The 11,813-nt window shown below is 36.5% G+C and overlaps 2 protein-coding genes across 8 annotated transcripts; one reads left to right on the top strand and one right to left on the bottom strand.

Moving 5' to 3' along the window:
• The first annotated feature begins 235 nt into the window (after positions 1-235).
• On the top strand, positions 236-5,855 carry LOC115998254 (probable lipid II flippase MurJ). 7 transcript variants are annotated; one of them, XM_031237765.1, is made up of 21 exons: positions 236-571; positions 673-734; positions 829-893; positions 1,025-1,068; positions 1,562-1,604; positions 1,924-1,984; positions 2,067-2,134; positions 2,436-2,487; positions 2,578-2,642; positions 2,743-2,809; positions 2,900-2,945; positions 3,026-3,084; positions 3,222-3,302; positions 3,486-3,597; positions 3,757-3,845; positions 3,940-3,996; positions 4,111-4,234; positions 4,342-4,508; positions 4,584-4,656; positions 4,930-5,059; positions 5,144-5,855. In XM_031237765.1, exons 1-21 carry the CDS (start codon positions 325-327, stop codon positions 5,304-5,306), a joined length of 1,875 nt encoding a protein of 624 aa, XP_031093625.1. In that variant the 5' UTR covers positions 236-324; the 3' UTR covers positions 5,307-5,855. The 7 variants fall into 7 exon arrangements, with proteins under 7 accessions (XP_031093625.1, XP_031093626.1, XP_031093623.1 ...); XM_031237766.1 differs by lacking the exon at positions 2,067-2,134 and having other exon boundaries at positions 1,045-1,068; positions 1,935-1,984; XM_031237763.1 differs by having other exon boundaries at positions 1,045-1,068; positions 1,935-2,134.
• Positions 5,856-7,010: 1,155 nt separating this feature from the next.
• LOC115998508 (ribosomal RNA-processing protein 8) lies at positions 7,011-9,389 on the bottom strand. Its single transcript, XM_031238091.1, has 9 exons — positions 9,144-9,389; positions 9,014-9,075; positions 8,785-8,836; positions 8,288-8,402; positions 8,071-8,165; positions 7,808-7,914; positions 7,616-7,730; positions 7,489-7,533; positions 7,011-7,361 (listed from the first exon to the last, which is right to left on the bottom strand). The coding sequence occupies exons 1-9, from the start codon at positions 9,336-9,338 to the stop codon at positions 7,290-7,292; spliced, it is 858 nt and encodes a 285-aa protein (XP_031093951.1). The 5' UTR covers positions 9,339-9,389; the 3' UTR covers positions 7,011-7,289.
• Between the last annotated feature and the right edge of the window lie 2,424 nt (positions 9,390-11,813).

Here is an 11,813-nt window from a genome sequence, read left to right as displayed (position 1 = left end):
TTAACACAGGTTGTGATGTGTCAATAATAATTATGTGTATTATATATAATGAATTTCTTGGAGTCATTCGCGTTTACGTCCACTAGTATCGAAACGACGTCGTTTACGTACGTGGTGCACGTTGCTATGTGCACTGTGGTCCGTGGTATAACGATTGCTCAAAGTCTGTTTTGTTTAGTATGGCTTATGGACTCTTCAATTTAACCCGTTGGCTCAGCTCATCCAATCGTTATACCGTGGAAATTGACTAAAGTCTCTCCGCTTTCTTTGTTTCTTGTGTGTTGGGACTTGGGACGGCGGGAGCGATCAGCGAGCCGTTGGGAAATGTATGCGCTGAATCTCCGTCCATCGATATACGAGTTCCCACGCTCGCCCAATCCCAGATCTTTACCACAGCTTCGCCCTCTGCTTCACTCTTCCTTCCCTCTTCTGCACCCACAAATCCTTTCTCCAACTCGATTCACCCGAATTCCCATCACTTCTTCTACAACTTCCTTTTCTAATTTTCCCACAGATTCTCCGGAAAATGGCGGAGACGATTCAACTCTCAATCACACCACATTGCCTTCTGGTTCGTCATTCGTTAATCTTATTACTAAATTCGCACGGAGTATTAGTTAAATAAATAACTAAATATGTTATTATTTCTCAAAATGAATCAAATTTGTGTAGGCAAGCAGTTCTTGGAAAACGCCTCGTGGATTGGTCTCGCTACTATTACTAGCAAAATCATGGTGATCTTTGTTTTGCTATCCGTCTTTATTCTCTTTTTTTTTTCCCTCCTCATAAGAAAGGTGGAATTTGTATCTATGCCTATTGCCTATGAAGGGATTACTGCGGGAAATTGTAATGGCTTCGGTTTTCGGGATTGGGCCAGTAGCAATTGCATTTAGGTACATTTATCTTCTGTAGAATATAATTGTTTTGAATACTTCGTTTTGGTTGTGTATGTTGCATGCTTTCTTGAGGAAGTTGATTTTAGTATTTGAGCCAAATTTATGGTTGAGTGTGAGCTCAATTTTAGATATGCTTGGGTGCTGCCAGGATTTGCTGCATCCGTCCTTGGTGGTGAGTTCCCGAGATTGAAGCAACATTATTTCAACTGTTTGTTTTAAATTGTATATTCTGCAAGTGAGCCATGATTAATTTTGGTTTCTTTTTTGGTCCTCTGAGGGAGTGTTTGCATAAAACTTTGAAAACCCATCTTTCTAATATGTGTTTGTATACTTGTATAAAATGCCTTTATTATCCAATATATTGCATACTGAGATTCATGTACTTCTTTCAATTTGTTAAGAGGTTCCAACCTGTTGTTACCTCATATCATAATGTATTATTCAAAACATTCCAATAGAGAGAATGCAGACGGATGAGGAAAGCCAATCTAATTTACAATCTCTCTCTCTCTGATGTTAACTAAAATTGGTCTCCTCTGAATCAATTTTGTAGAGTTTCTAGGGTGGTGTTTACTAGATAAACATATTACGGAGTGTATGGTACTTTGTCAGTTTAGTTGAAAACAAGTACAGCTGCTTTATCACTGCCTTTCTATTTCGTGCAGGTGTAAATGGTCCAATCCATATTACAATGACTACAACTCTAAGGTTATGCATTGTCTCTCACTCTCTCCTAACAACTGAAGTTGTTATTGATTCATTGTCATTAAAATTTACTAGAATAAATACTAAGTATAGCACTCTCTTACATATACTGATATACCACTGTAGTACAGGAGATAGAGTCTTAGCAACCAGTGTTGCATTAGGTTAAGTGATTACCGCATATTGATAATGTATGGAACTCAGTGAAAAGTCTTAAACAATTTAGCCAAGTTCCTAAATAGTAGTTTTATTTTACTTTCCCTGTCAATGTTCTTCTGGGTTATCTTAATTTTTCATTTCAAGCTTCTGATTCACTCATCAGTAAACTTCCAGAGGAGCGTCAAAAGAAGCTATTTCAGCATACAAGTATCATCTTGTTCCTGGTATGCAAGCAAATTAAGCACTTTTATCATTCCATCTTCTGCTACTCATAATTATGATCTAACAAATAATGGTGCTACACAGGGAGGAAGTGTTTTTGCTGCTCTAGTATTCATATTTGCTGAGTTTATAATTCATGCTTATGCACCTGGGTAAGCTTGAAGAGAGCTTTTTGGTAATAGAAATAAGAATAAATTTGTGGGATTTAGCATTGCTGAGTGACTAACTTAGCCTACCATTCATAACATATGTGACTAACAAAATACAAAGCTGCATATGACTTCTACTTTTAAACTGTACTTTTCTGGATTTATCTGATTACCTAAACTATATGGAAATTTTAAATGAAATTAATTTATCATTTGGGGCTGACCTATTAAAGCATGTTTAGAGCCATGTATGTTCCTGATGATTATATGTATTTTTCTTTTCCTTTTACTATTTTTTATTCAGTTTATGGACCTTGGTAGAAGGTGAAGCAACTAGAGAAATAGCTATTAAGCAGGTAATTCTGTATTATAGAAGCACTGCTCATTTGGTTTTGTTGCTTCATTTTCTAAAGTCTGATGTTCCTCTATCATTCATCTCTTTTCAGTTGAAAGTAATGAGTTCCTGCATAGCTGTTGCTGGACCTATCGGACTTGGCTATGCATTTATGAGGTACTTATTGTAATTTCAGTAGTTCATTGCAATAATTATTTGTGCACCTAACAATCTCTTCTGCTTGCCCATTTGTGATTTTGTGGTTGCTTGAAACCAGTACAAAGGGTAAAAATGTCCTTCCTGCTATTTTCCCCACATTTTCTAGCCTGATCCTGATTGCCAGTGTGAGTTTCACCTTATAATTTTTAGTGCTCTTGTCCACCATTTTCTGCCAACTCAATTGGGAGATAAATCCACTTTTATGTTTATTGCAGTGCATCTTTTATACTTTCTGTGGACAAGGAAATGCTCCTTACTATGGTAATGAAGGATTTTATTTATGTACTATATCCAGATTCCATGTAACTGATAGTTATATCCATCTGAAATACATTATGCAGGAGGGGTTCTTTTGTCTTTTGGAGCTGCATTTGGCTTATTTTTGCAGTGGGTAACGCAGGTATCCCTCCCCTTTCTCCTCTTCCACTCCCACATCCCTTTCCCTTTCTAGGTTTGTAAGGTTAAGCACATTTTTTTTCGTTCGTGTATATTGGGTATCTCTCTCACTTATATGGATGTGTCATCCTTGGGTTTCAGGCTCTAGTGCTTAAGGGAGCATGGCATATCAATGTTCCATATCTGCAGATTGATACATTAGCCAGCTATGATGTCAGCAAGGTAAATGCCTAATGTCCTTTGCCTAGAAATGTTATGCTTATTGAACCAGTTGGTTGCCACTTTCTCTCATTTTACTCTAATTTTTGTGCACAGTGCCTAAAATCATTTGCATAGAAATTTTATACTAATTGAGCCATTTGGTTGCTACTTTTTTCTAATTATGCTATCACTTTTTGTGCATAGTTTTTCTCATTGCTTCTGCCAGCAACATTTAGTTCCGGCTTGGAGCATATTGCATCATTCACTGACCTATATTTTGCCTCACGTGTACCTGGTGCAGTGGCAGGTCTCTCATGTAAGTTCCAGTTAAGTGATGTTTGAAACCACTCAACCATTGTCTAATGTCTATTAATCATGATTCCATTCTCTCAATTTTGCACAACTCTTTTAAGTTTTTAATTTGAATTTTATGATATTATGGAGTATTTCACTATCTAACAAACTTGAGTTTCAGATGCAAATCTTTTGGTGACTGCACCACTTGGATTACTTTCAAGCACAATTTTACTGCCACTTTTGCCTACTTTCTCCAAACTGGCAAAGGTGCTCATGTGATGCATCTTCCAATTGTAATTTGGTTATGCAATGATAGCTTATTTAATTTTAAATTTTAAATTTTTATTTTTTTCCCTGTCAGAGTGCATCCTGGACAGACCTCGCAGAAAAGCTAAGAAGTGCTATTCTGCTATGCATGGTAGGTCTTTCACTGGGAAATAAGTAGTAGACCCTTTCTGGCTCCCTGGTTTGCTTATGTATACAACTGCCTGAATTCTGATAATCTTGGGCATTCTTTTCTGTTTTGGTGCAGGTGGTTCTATTACCCATCTTGTCAACTGTGTCCACCTTAGCAGAACCAATAATCAGAGTCTTGTTTGAGCGTTTAGCATTTAATTCCTCTGCAACTTCTCTAGTAGCTTCACTTTTTATTTGTTGTAAGTATGTTCAGTGGAAATTTTTGCAAGGAGCATATAATTTTTATGAATGCTCTCCAGAATCCTGATACACATATAACTTATTGAAAGAATTTTTTGTTATGCAGATTCTATTGGCACACCATTCTTCATTGTTAGAGAACTGTTAGTTGCAGTCTTTTATTCCCTTGGAGATGGACAGAGGCCTTTTCTGGTTAGCATCAGTGCCATTGCTCTAAATGCCATACTGGACTGGTTTTTGGTCTGCAGATATTTCCTTGGAGGACAAGGGCTGGTAAGGTTCTTTATTTAGCCGCTGGATGGAAGAAAGTAAAAGAAAGGTTTTGACATTGACTTATTTTACATAAAGGCACTTTCAACGTCAGCCACAGCTGCACTTTCAGTTGTTATTCTGATCCTTCTTCTTCAGAAGAAGCTAGCAGGTAAATTCTTGAAAATTGTTTGTCTGCAGATATTTCTTTGTTTATAAGAGAGAGGATTGGGTATTGCTAGGATACCCCGACAACCCCGTGAATGATAGGGCATGAATATGCATCTCAACCTATCATGAATATACACATAAACTATTTTTCAATTGCTGATTGTGTCTAATGCGGTATCCCAGAAATACAAAATATTTCTCTTTCTCAACTGTGTCCACATTTATCCAATTTGTTTCTAGTTTCATTTTATGTTTTTGGTGTAAACTTTTGCAGGAGTATTCCATTATGCTGAACTTATATATCCTGCTTTGCTTCTAAGCATTTGTTGCCTCGTCTCAAGCCTTACTACTTCCATCACTCATGATTTATTGGTCCAAATGTTGACCTCAATCTGCAGGAAGAGGTTTGCCCCTCATCAATTTTCCAGCAAAGTCCTTTTAAGATATGCAATTTCTTTTAACCAAAAATCCCTCACTGTCTTTTTCAGGTTAGGTAGGGTGGCAGAAGCTTTCTCCATTTGTTTGGCCAGTGCTACTGGAATCATCAGCTTCTTTGTTCCAGTTATATTGGTTTATTTTTCAGGATTTAAGATGCCTGGTTTATCAGGGCTGCTGGGATGGTTAACCAATAAACCAGAAACTGTTCCTTAATTCTCTTGCAATATGCCAAAAACAGAAAGCCCTGGATTATCAAGTTTGTCATCCTTGGAAAAAGGCTGATTACAAGTTTCCTCTTGAGAAAGTTTGTGGAAATCAAACCCAAGGTACTTGTTCAAGCATGCAATGATCTTTGATCACTAGTACAAAATTGAACAAAGAACACTGACTTTTAACAACAGTCTCGAAAAGTCCAAGGCTTTCTGCGACCCTAGTATCTGCGACTGTTGTACAACAGTTGCGAAACGTCCTTTACAACAGTCGTGGATTAGTTGTTCTGTACTAGTGGATGGTAATGTGGAGACTTTGAAGTAGATATAGCTCATACACAAACAAAACAATTTTTTTTTTCCTTGACTGTTCATTGGGGAGATATATTCGAATGGCTCACAAGATATATTGTAGGTTTAATTAGAGAATGAGCATTCTTTGTCCCATTCTTTAGTCAACATATAGCTGTCGTTTCCCAAACACTTTAATAGCCATAGAATTGGCTGTCTGCTGTTTAAAACACTAATTGGATATGCAAGTCAACCTTAAATAGTGTCTTTGTTGGATGCAAATGGGACTATGGGAGGGGTGAATTGAGTCAAAAATATTATTCTTCGCTGTGTGGATTCATCTTTTAAATAAAAACTAAAACAACAAATAAAGAGTGATATTACATGTATTTCTTTCTACTTTTTATTTCATTTTTACTTCTTTTTGAAATGGTATGTTCTCCTTAATTCAGGAAAAAGAGTCACAATTTTTAATCCTTTTATTTTTTTTCTTCAATAAAACTACATTGTCATATTGTGGGCAACTCCAAATTGTCTTGTAGTTAGGGATGTCAATTGTTTGATTTTTGGCTAGTCTTTCAACTCCAAATTGTCTTGTAGTTAGGGATGTCAATTGTTTGATTTTTGGCTAGTCTTGTATTGATTTTTTTATTTTTTTATTTTGGTATATATTCTTGTCCCTAACCTAAAAATTTAGGTGGTGTTTGCTTGGGAATTTTTGCACTTTACTATGGGTTTTGATAGCTATTACCGTGTTTGTTTGCCTATTTTTATTATCCTACTATTGGAATCAAATCCTTTAGTAATTACAAAACTCATTGTCCTTTTATTCCTCTATTTTTGAACAATGAATCAAAATAAGAGAAAAAAAATAAAAAGATCATTGTCCATGCATTAAATAAGAAATTTTAATATATTTAATATATAGATTATTTTAATTTTACATTTAATTCTCAAATAGCTTCAAACTCATTTTGTTAAAATCATTTTACAAATTTTGACTTGTGTAAGAACAAGCTCAATAGTTTGATTTTTTTGGAGGTTTTTGTCAGTCACAACTAGGAGAGAGGAGAAAGAATAAGGAGAGGACAAGCCGGCGAAGCTGGCGACATATTTGGTCGTCAGAGGCCAAAATAAAATTTTAAAATTTAAATTAAAAAAAAAAAAGTAACGCATTTTTCGAAATATGCAAGTCTCATCGGTTATGATAAGGAATGCATTTGGAAAAGGATTTTTTCCCATTTTTATCCCAAATTTAAAAATATCATAGTTTTGACAATTATTTTGTTTTTTATTCCATTACTGTCTTTTGCCCCAATTTTCTCACCTTTCTTCCAAATTACTAACCATCGAAACAACATCACTATGGTTTACCACTTCACCATATACAGGGGGGTTTAAATGTGCACCAAACAGATTTCCTCAACAATATAACGAAATACAGAATATAGATGCTATAAAAATATTAGTAAAATTTTTCAAGACTGTAAGAATATTGTCAATTTGTTGCTCATCTAGATTCTAGATCCTTTTTTTGTTTGAATACTACTGACTCTATTACAATGCAGTATCTAGATTCTAGATCCTAAGACATGGAAACTCAAAAGTATCTAGATTCTAGATCCTAAGACATGGAAACTCAAAAGTACTAACGCCAAGAAAGCTCGACATGATTGATGGCGCAAACTTGGTCAACTTAACGACGTTTGTATATGCAAGGCTTGAGCTCAGGCCAATCAATTTCCCTTCCCTGCAACTTTTGCTTATCCTGCAATCAAAAGGAACCAACTAAATACAGGCACTCATTTTACAAAGAAACACAATTAGACTCCTGTGAAACCTGGAACGAGCCGAAGAATATAACTCTATCAAATCAATAATTTAAATCGTATCACCTTTTTCTTAAAGTGGAGGAGTACAAACATCTTATTGGAGAAATCCTGCACACCGAATTGGTACTTAGAAGTGATTTGTAGATTACCATTTATAACGAGAACAACAATCTGGAGAAAACATACATACCTTCAGCACAGATGTATATCCAAGTTCACATACAGCTTTCACAAACTTCACTGGGTCTGCTCCCCCAGTATTTGGGTCAAGTCTGCTCTTTACCTCGGCTATCAGTAGCCACCCACTGCATACAGTCATCCACAAATAATGTAAGAAGCTATAAAATCAAGACACCTCAAGATTTCAGAGTAGTTTGCATACCCAGGCTTAAGAACTCGATGCGCTTCTTGAAGATAGCTTGGATAGTTGATTCCCATCAGTGAAAGGCAAAACACAGCAACGTCCACAGATGAGGAACCCAGAGGAGTCTGAAATGAAAATTGGGAAATTTAAAAGGAAGCCTGGCCAAATTCAGATAAAGACCAAACTCCCAGCTTATTCTAGACACTTAGCATTTCAATGTATTCAAGCAGATAATCCGAGGTGCATTCAGATAAACTTCAATGTCCACTAAAAGCACATACATCTGACATATCACAGGCTATAACCGAAGGATCATTTGACACAAGATCAATAGAGAAAACTTTATTCTTCACACTTCTTGAGAGCCGTGCATCTCCTGAAATGATAGGAGAACAAACAATATTGGCAGCAGTAGAAGTCACAATTTGGTGAAACTAAACTATCAAAGAATGCATTATATATACACATAGGGTTACGACCATGCTTCTCAATTCTTACCACAGCCAAAGTCTGCCACTACAAAAGACGGGTCGTGATCTTTGAGCCACTTTATCATTATGTTAACTGGCTGATCAGGCCAATGCGACATCTGTTCTTGGTACCCTGCATGATACTGGCCAGGTAAGTAAACATAAGTTAAGTAGAAAGCCAATAGATACACTGGAGGATGAACTGAGAAAAGAAAATTTCCATATCTAAAACATGTGAAAATAAAGGAAATTCAGATAGGATTACTCATTTGCAATGACATACATTGAGGACTGAAGTACATGCACAAGGACTAGCATTCGATATAAAAACTAAAAAGAAAATCAAGGAGTGGTTGAAAAGCAAATAATACTTTATACTGTTTTTCTTCAGTACTGAGAACACAGGAGTGCTCCCATCAACAAGGATGTAATTACTTAGCAAGCATGATGATAATGCTAATTAGCGCTTGGGCCACAGTGAGATTATTATATGTTTTGGATTTATTTACATAGAAGCAAACTTACCACACTAAACAACTGCGGATCTTGTTTGAAATAGTTCAGTGCCTCATCTCCACTGAATTAAAGGGACACAAAACAAAATTTTCATCAGATAATTTCAGCAAAAATGCTTAACTTTCATGCTAGGCTGTTACATAAATAAGAAGCTATTCGTTATAATAGCCTAGAAACAGGAGATAAACCGTTACGAATTAGGTTCAGTCATCGCCGCATCAAAAGCAGGGAAACTTACGAGCATGTGTAAAGCTTCTCATTAATCATACGGAAGTGTCCCCCTGACAATCTCGCCCTCATCTGCACAATCACACCAATAATTACCAATTCCTCATATTATCGAAAGATAGATAGAGGGAGGATCGAACCTTATCAATAAAAGATGAAGTTTTGTTGGGTTTAGAGATGGTTTTGCTCTGCAAGGCAGAAACCGAGGATGAATTGCCGGATTTGTGCTTAGCAAAAGAAGCATCATCTCCGCTAGGAGGCGGAGGAGAGGCGGCGGGTTTTTGGCCCCGCTTCCCTCTCTTCCTTTTACGATTCCGTCTGTCTTCCTTCATCATTGCTCGTCTGCTCCTCTCCGATTTCGGCCGAGTGACTCTCTTAGGTAGTACAAATGGGTAATTTTTGGTCCTTTCTTCGGCCCACTACCCTTGTAATGGACTGCATAATTCCTCAAAGAATAATATTGTGACCCACAAATTATCAATTGTTATATTATGGACCATGACGCGGTTACGCCTTGTCTAAATTATATACCAGTGCTGAATATATTATGTACATTTAATTTAATTAATAAATAAATATATTTGACTCATAATTATCACTCTAACAAATTTAAAAAGTATTGCTAAGAAAATGAGAGTCATAATAAATATTTTGAACTATAGTTACAGTAAAACATAAAAGAACATTGTGGAAAAAGGGATTAGAACGATTCAAAACTCCCAAATGGGTATTTCTAGGTTCTTTTGAGTTAATTGTCAAAATTTATTAGATTGTTAAATTTGAGAGAGAGAGAGGGGCTAAAACTATCTACCCAACAAAGAAATAGAAGCAAACTAAATATTAAAAAAATTCAAGATAAACTGCATATATTACATGATAGTAACAAATTAAAGCTAAAACAAAGCTCATCAACCCTGTAGAATTATTTTACCGTGAACATCCTTGATATTGTTATGGCTACTGCTTCCATAGAGTGTATTTATACACAATGGATGAGATTAAAGGAGTGCAGTATTGAAATTATAAAATGGTAAGGAATCTCAAAAATTGTAAAAACTATATATATATATATATATATATATATATATATATATATATATATATTCCATCAAATCTACAAGCAAAATAGTAGGCCTGTGCAGGATCCGAACTACCCGTCTGCCCCGCCCGACCCGCCAACCGGAAAGGAGAAAACCGATCCGCCCCGCACCCGAATTGAAGCATCCGACCCGGTCCGCCTATAAGTGAGGGTATTTATTTTTCGGGTAGGGTATGGGATTTGGTCACCCGACCCGCCCGAAAATCCGAAATACAATAGGGTTAGGGTTTTGAAGGATTCCATACGACGTCGTTTAGTGATGTTTATATATATACACATATGTAGCCAGCGCAGTCACTCCACTGATTCGCATCTCGCCATTTCTCTGATTCTCTCTTCTCTCCTCTCGACTTCTCTAAGTTCTCTCTTCAAAGTCTTCTTCGTTCTCTCTTGATTTTCTTCCCTACTTCCTCAGTCCTCACTCTCCTGTCTTCGCTAGTCTCCCGTGAGTCCTTGGCTCCTTTGATTCTCTCAAACTTTCAGTCTCAAGTCTCAACGAGACCAGACTTACCGGTGGACGGTGGAAGCCCTAGATTGGTCGATGACTCGACGGTGGTGAACTGGTGAGGCGGTGGCAGTGGAAGTCGTAGCTTGGTCGATGTCTCGATGGTGGTGAACTCGTGAGGCGGTAGACGGTGGAAGCCCTAGCTTGGTCGACTTGACGGTGGTGAACTGGTGACTATTGTGACTCGTGAGTGTTGATTGTTGAAGGCTTGAAGCCCTTGTTCTCCAGGGAATATTTGGGAGAAATGAAGTAACTTCGAAACCCTAATTTTATTACTTCTATATTTGCGATTTATTCATTCTGTTTTGGTATGTTATGATTTATGAATATATGGTGGAAGCTGTGTGATTCATATTCTGATTGTGTGAAATATATTCTGATTCTAAAGTTGTATTCTTATTTTCCGTGCTTAAAGATGAGAGTTCAGAGTTGCTATTTGATATATTGTGATACCGTCACTCTGTGTCTCTGTCTAAGCTTGATGCGAATGCTTTTGAGCTTTATATGATTTCTTGAGCATAAAAATTGTGGAAGTATGCTATTGTCCGATCTGTCCATCTGTCTGAACATTATATGAATGCTTCTAAGCTTTTTATGATTTCTTGAGCACAAAAATGGTGAAAATATGTTGTTGTCCCTATGTATGAGCTTTATACGATTGTTTGAGAACAAAAATGGTGGAAGTATGCTACTGTCCCTTTGTATAAGTGTTATATGAATGTTTGTAAGCTTTATACGATTTCTTGAGCACAAAAATGATGAAAATATGCTACTGTCCCTATGTATGAGCTTTATATGAATGTTCCTAAGATTTTTGTGATTTCTTGAGCACAAAAATGGTGAAAATATGTTGTTGTCCCTATGTATGAGCTTTATATGATTATTTGAGCACAAAAATGGTGGAAGTATGCTATTGTCCCTCTGTACGAGCTTTATATGAATGCTTGTAAGCTTTATATGATTGTTTGAGCATAACAATGGTGGAAGTATGCTACCGTCCCTCTGTATGAGCTTTATATGAATGTTTCTAAGCTTTATATGATTTCTTTAGCACAAAAATGGTGAAAATATGTTGTTGTCCCTATGTATGAGCTTTATATGATTATTTGAGCACACAAATGGTGGAAGTATGCTACCGTCCCTCTGTATGAGCTTTATATGAATGTTTCTAAGCTTTATACGATTTCTTGAGCACAAAAAATGATG

The sequence above is a fragment of the Ipomoea triloba genome, chromosome 12 (assembly GCF_003576645.1).
Source record: "Ipomoea triloba cultivar NCNSP0323 chromosome 12, ASM357664v1".
In the NCBI taxonomy this organism is placed as follows: domain Eukaryota; kingdom Viridiplantae; phylum Streptophyta; class Magnoliopsida; order Solanales; family Convolvulaceae; genus Ipomoea; species Ipomoea triloba.
Note: the sequence above shows the minus strand (reverse complement) of the source record. Positions and strands in the feature narration are given on the sequence as shown.

Bases quoted from the DNA above. Each gene is read 5' to 3' on its own strand.
- LOC115998508 (XM_031238091.1), bottom strand. From the start codon at position 9,338: ATGATGAAGGAAGACAGACGGAATCGTAAAAGGAAGAGAGGGAAGCGG. The intron at 8,403-8,784 runs GTAAGTTTGCTT...TTACCTGGCCAG, and splicing joins ATCCGCAGTTGTTTAGTGTG to TATCATGCAGGGTACCAAGA. The intron at 7,915-8,070 runs GTATGTGCTTTT...TTTTCATTTCAG, and splicing joins TAGCCTGTGATATGTCAGAT to ACTCCTCTGGGTTCCTCATC.
- LOC115998254 (XM_031237763.1), top strand. From the start codon at position 325: ATGTATGCGCTGAATCTCCGTCCATCGATATACGAGTTCCCACGCTCG. The intron at 572-672 runs GTTCGTCATTCG...AAATTTGTGTAG, and splicing joins TCACACCACATTGCCTTCTG to GCAAGCAGTTCTTGGAAAAC. The intron at 3,598-3,756 runs GTAAGTTCCAGT...CTTGAGTTTCAG, and splicing joins TGCAGTGGCAGGTCTCTCAT to ATGCAAATCTTTTGGTGACT.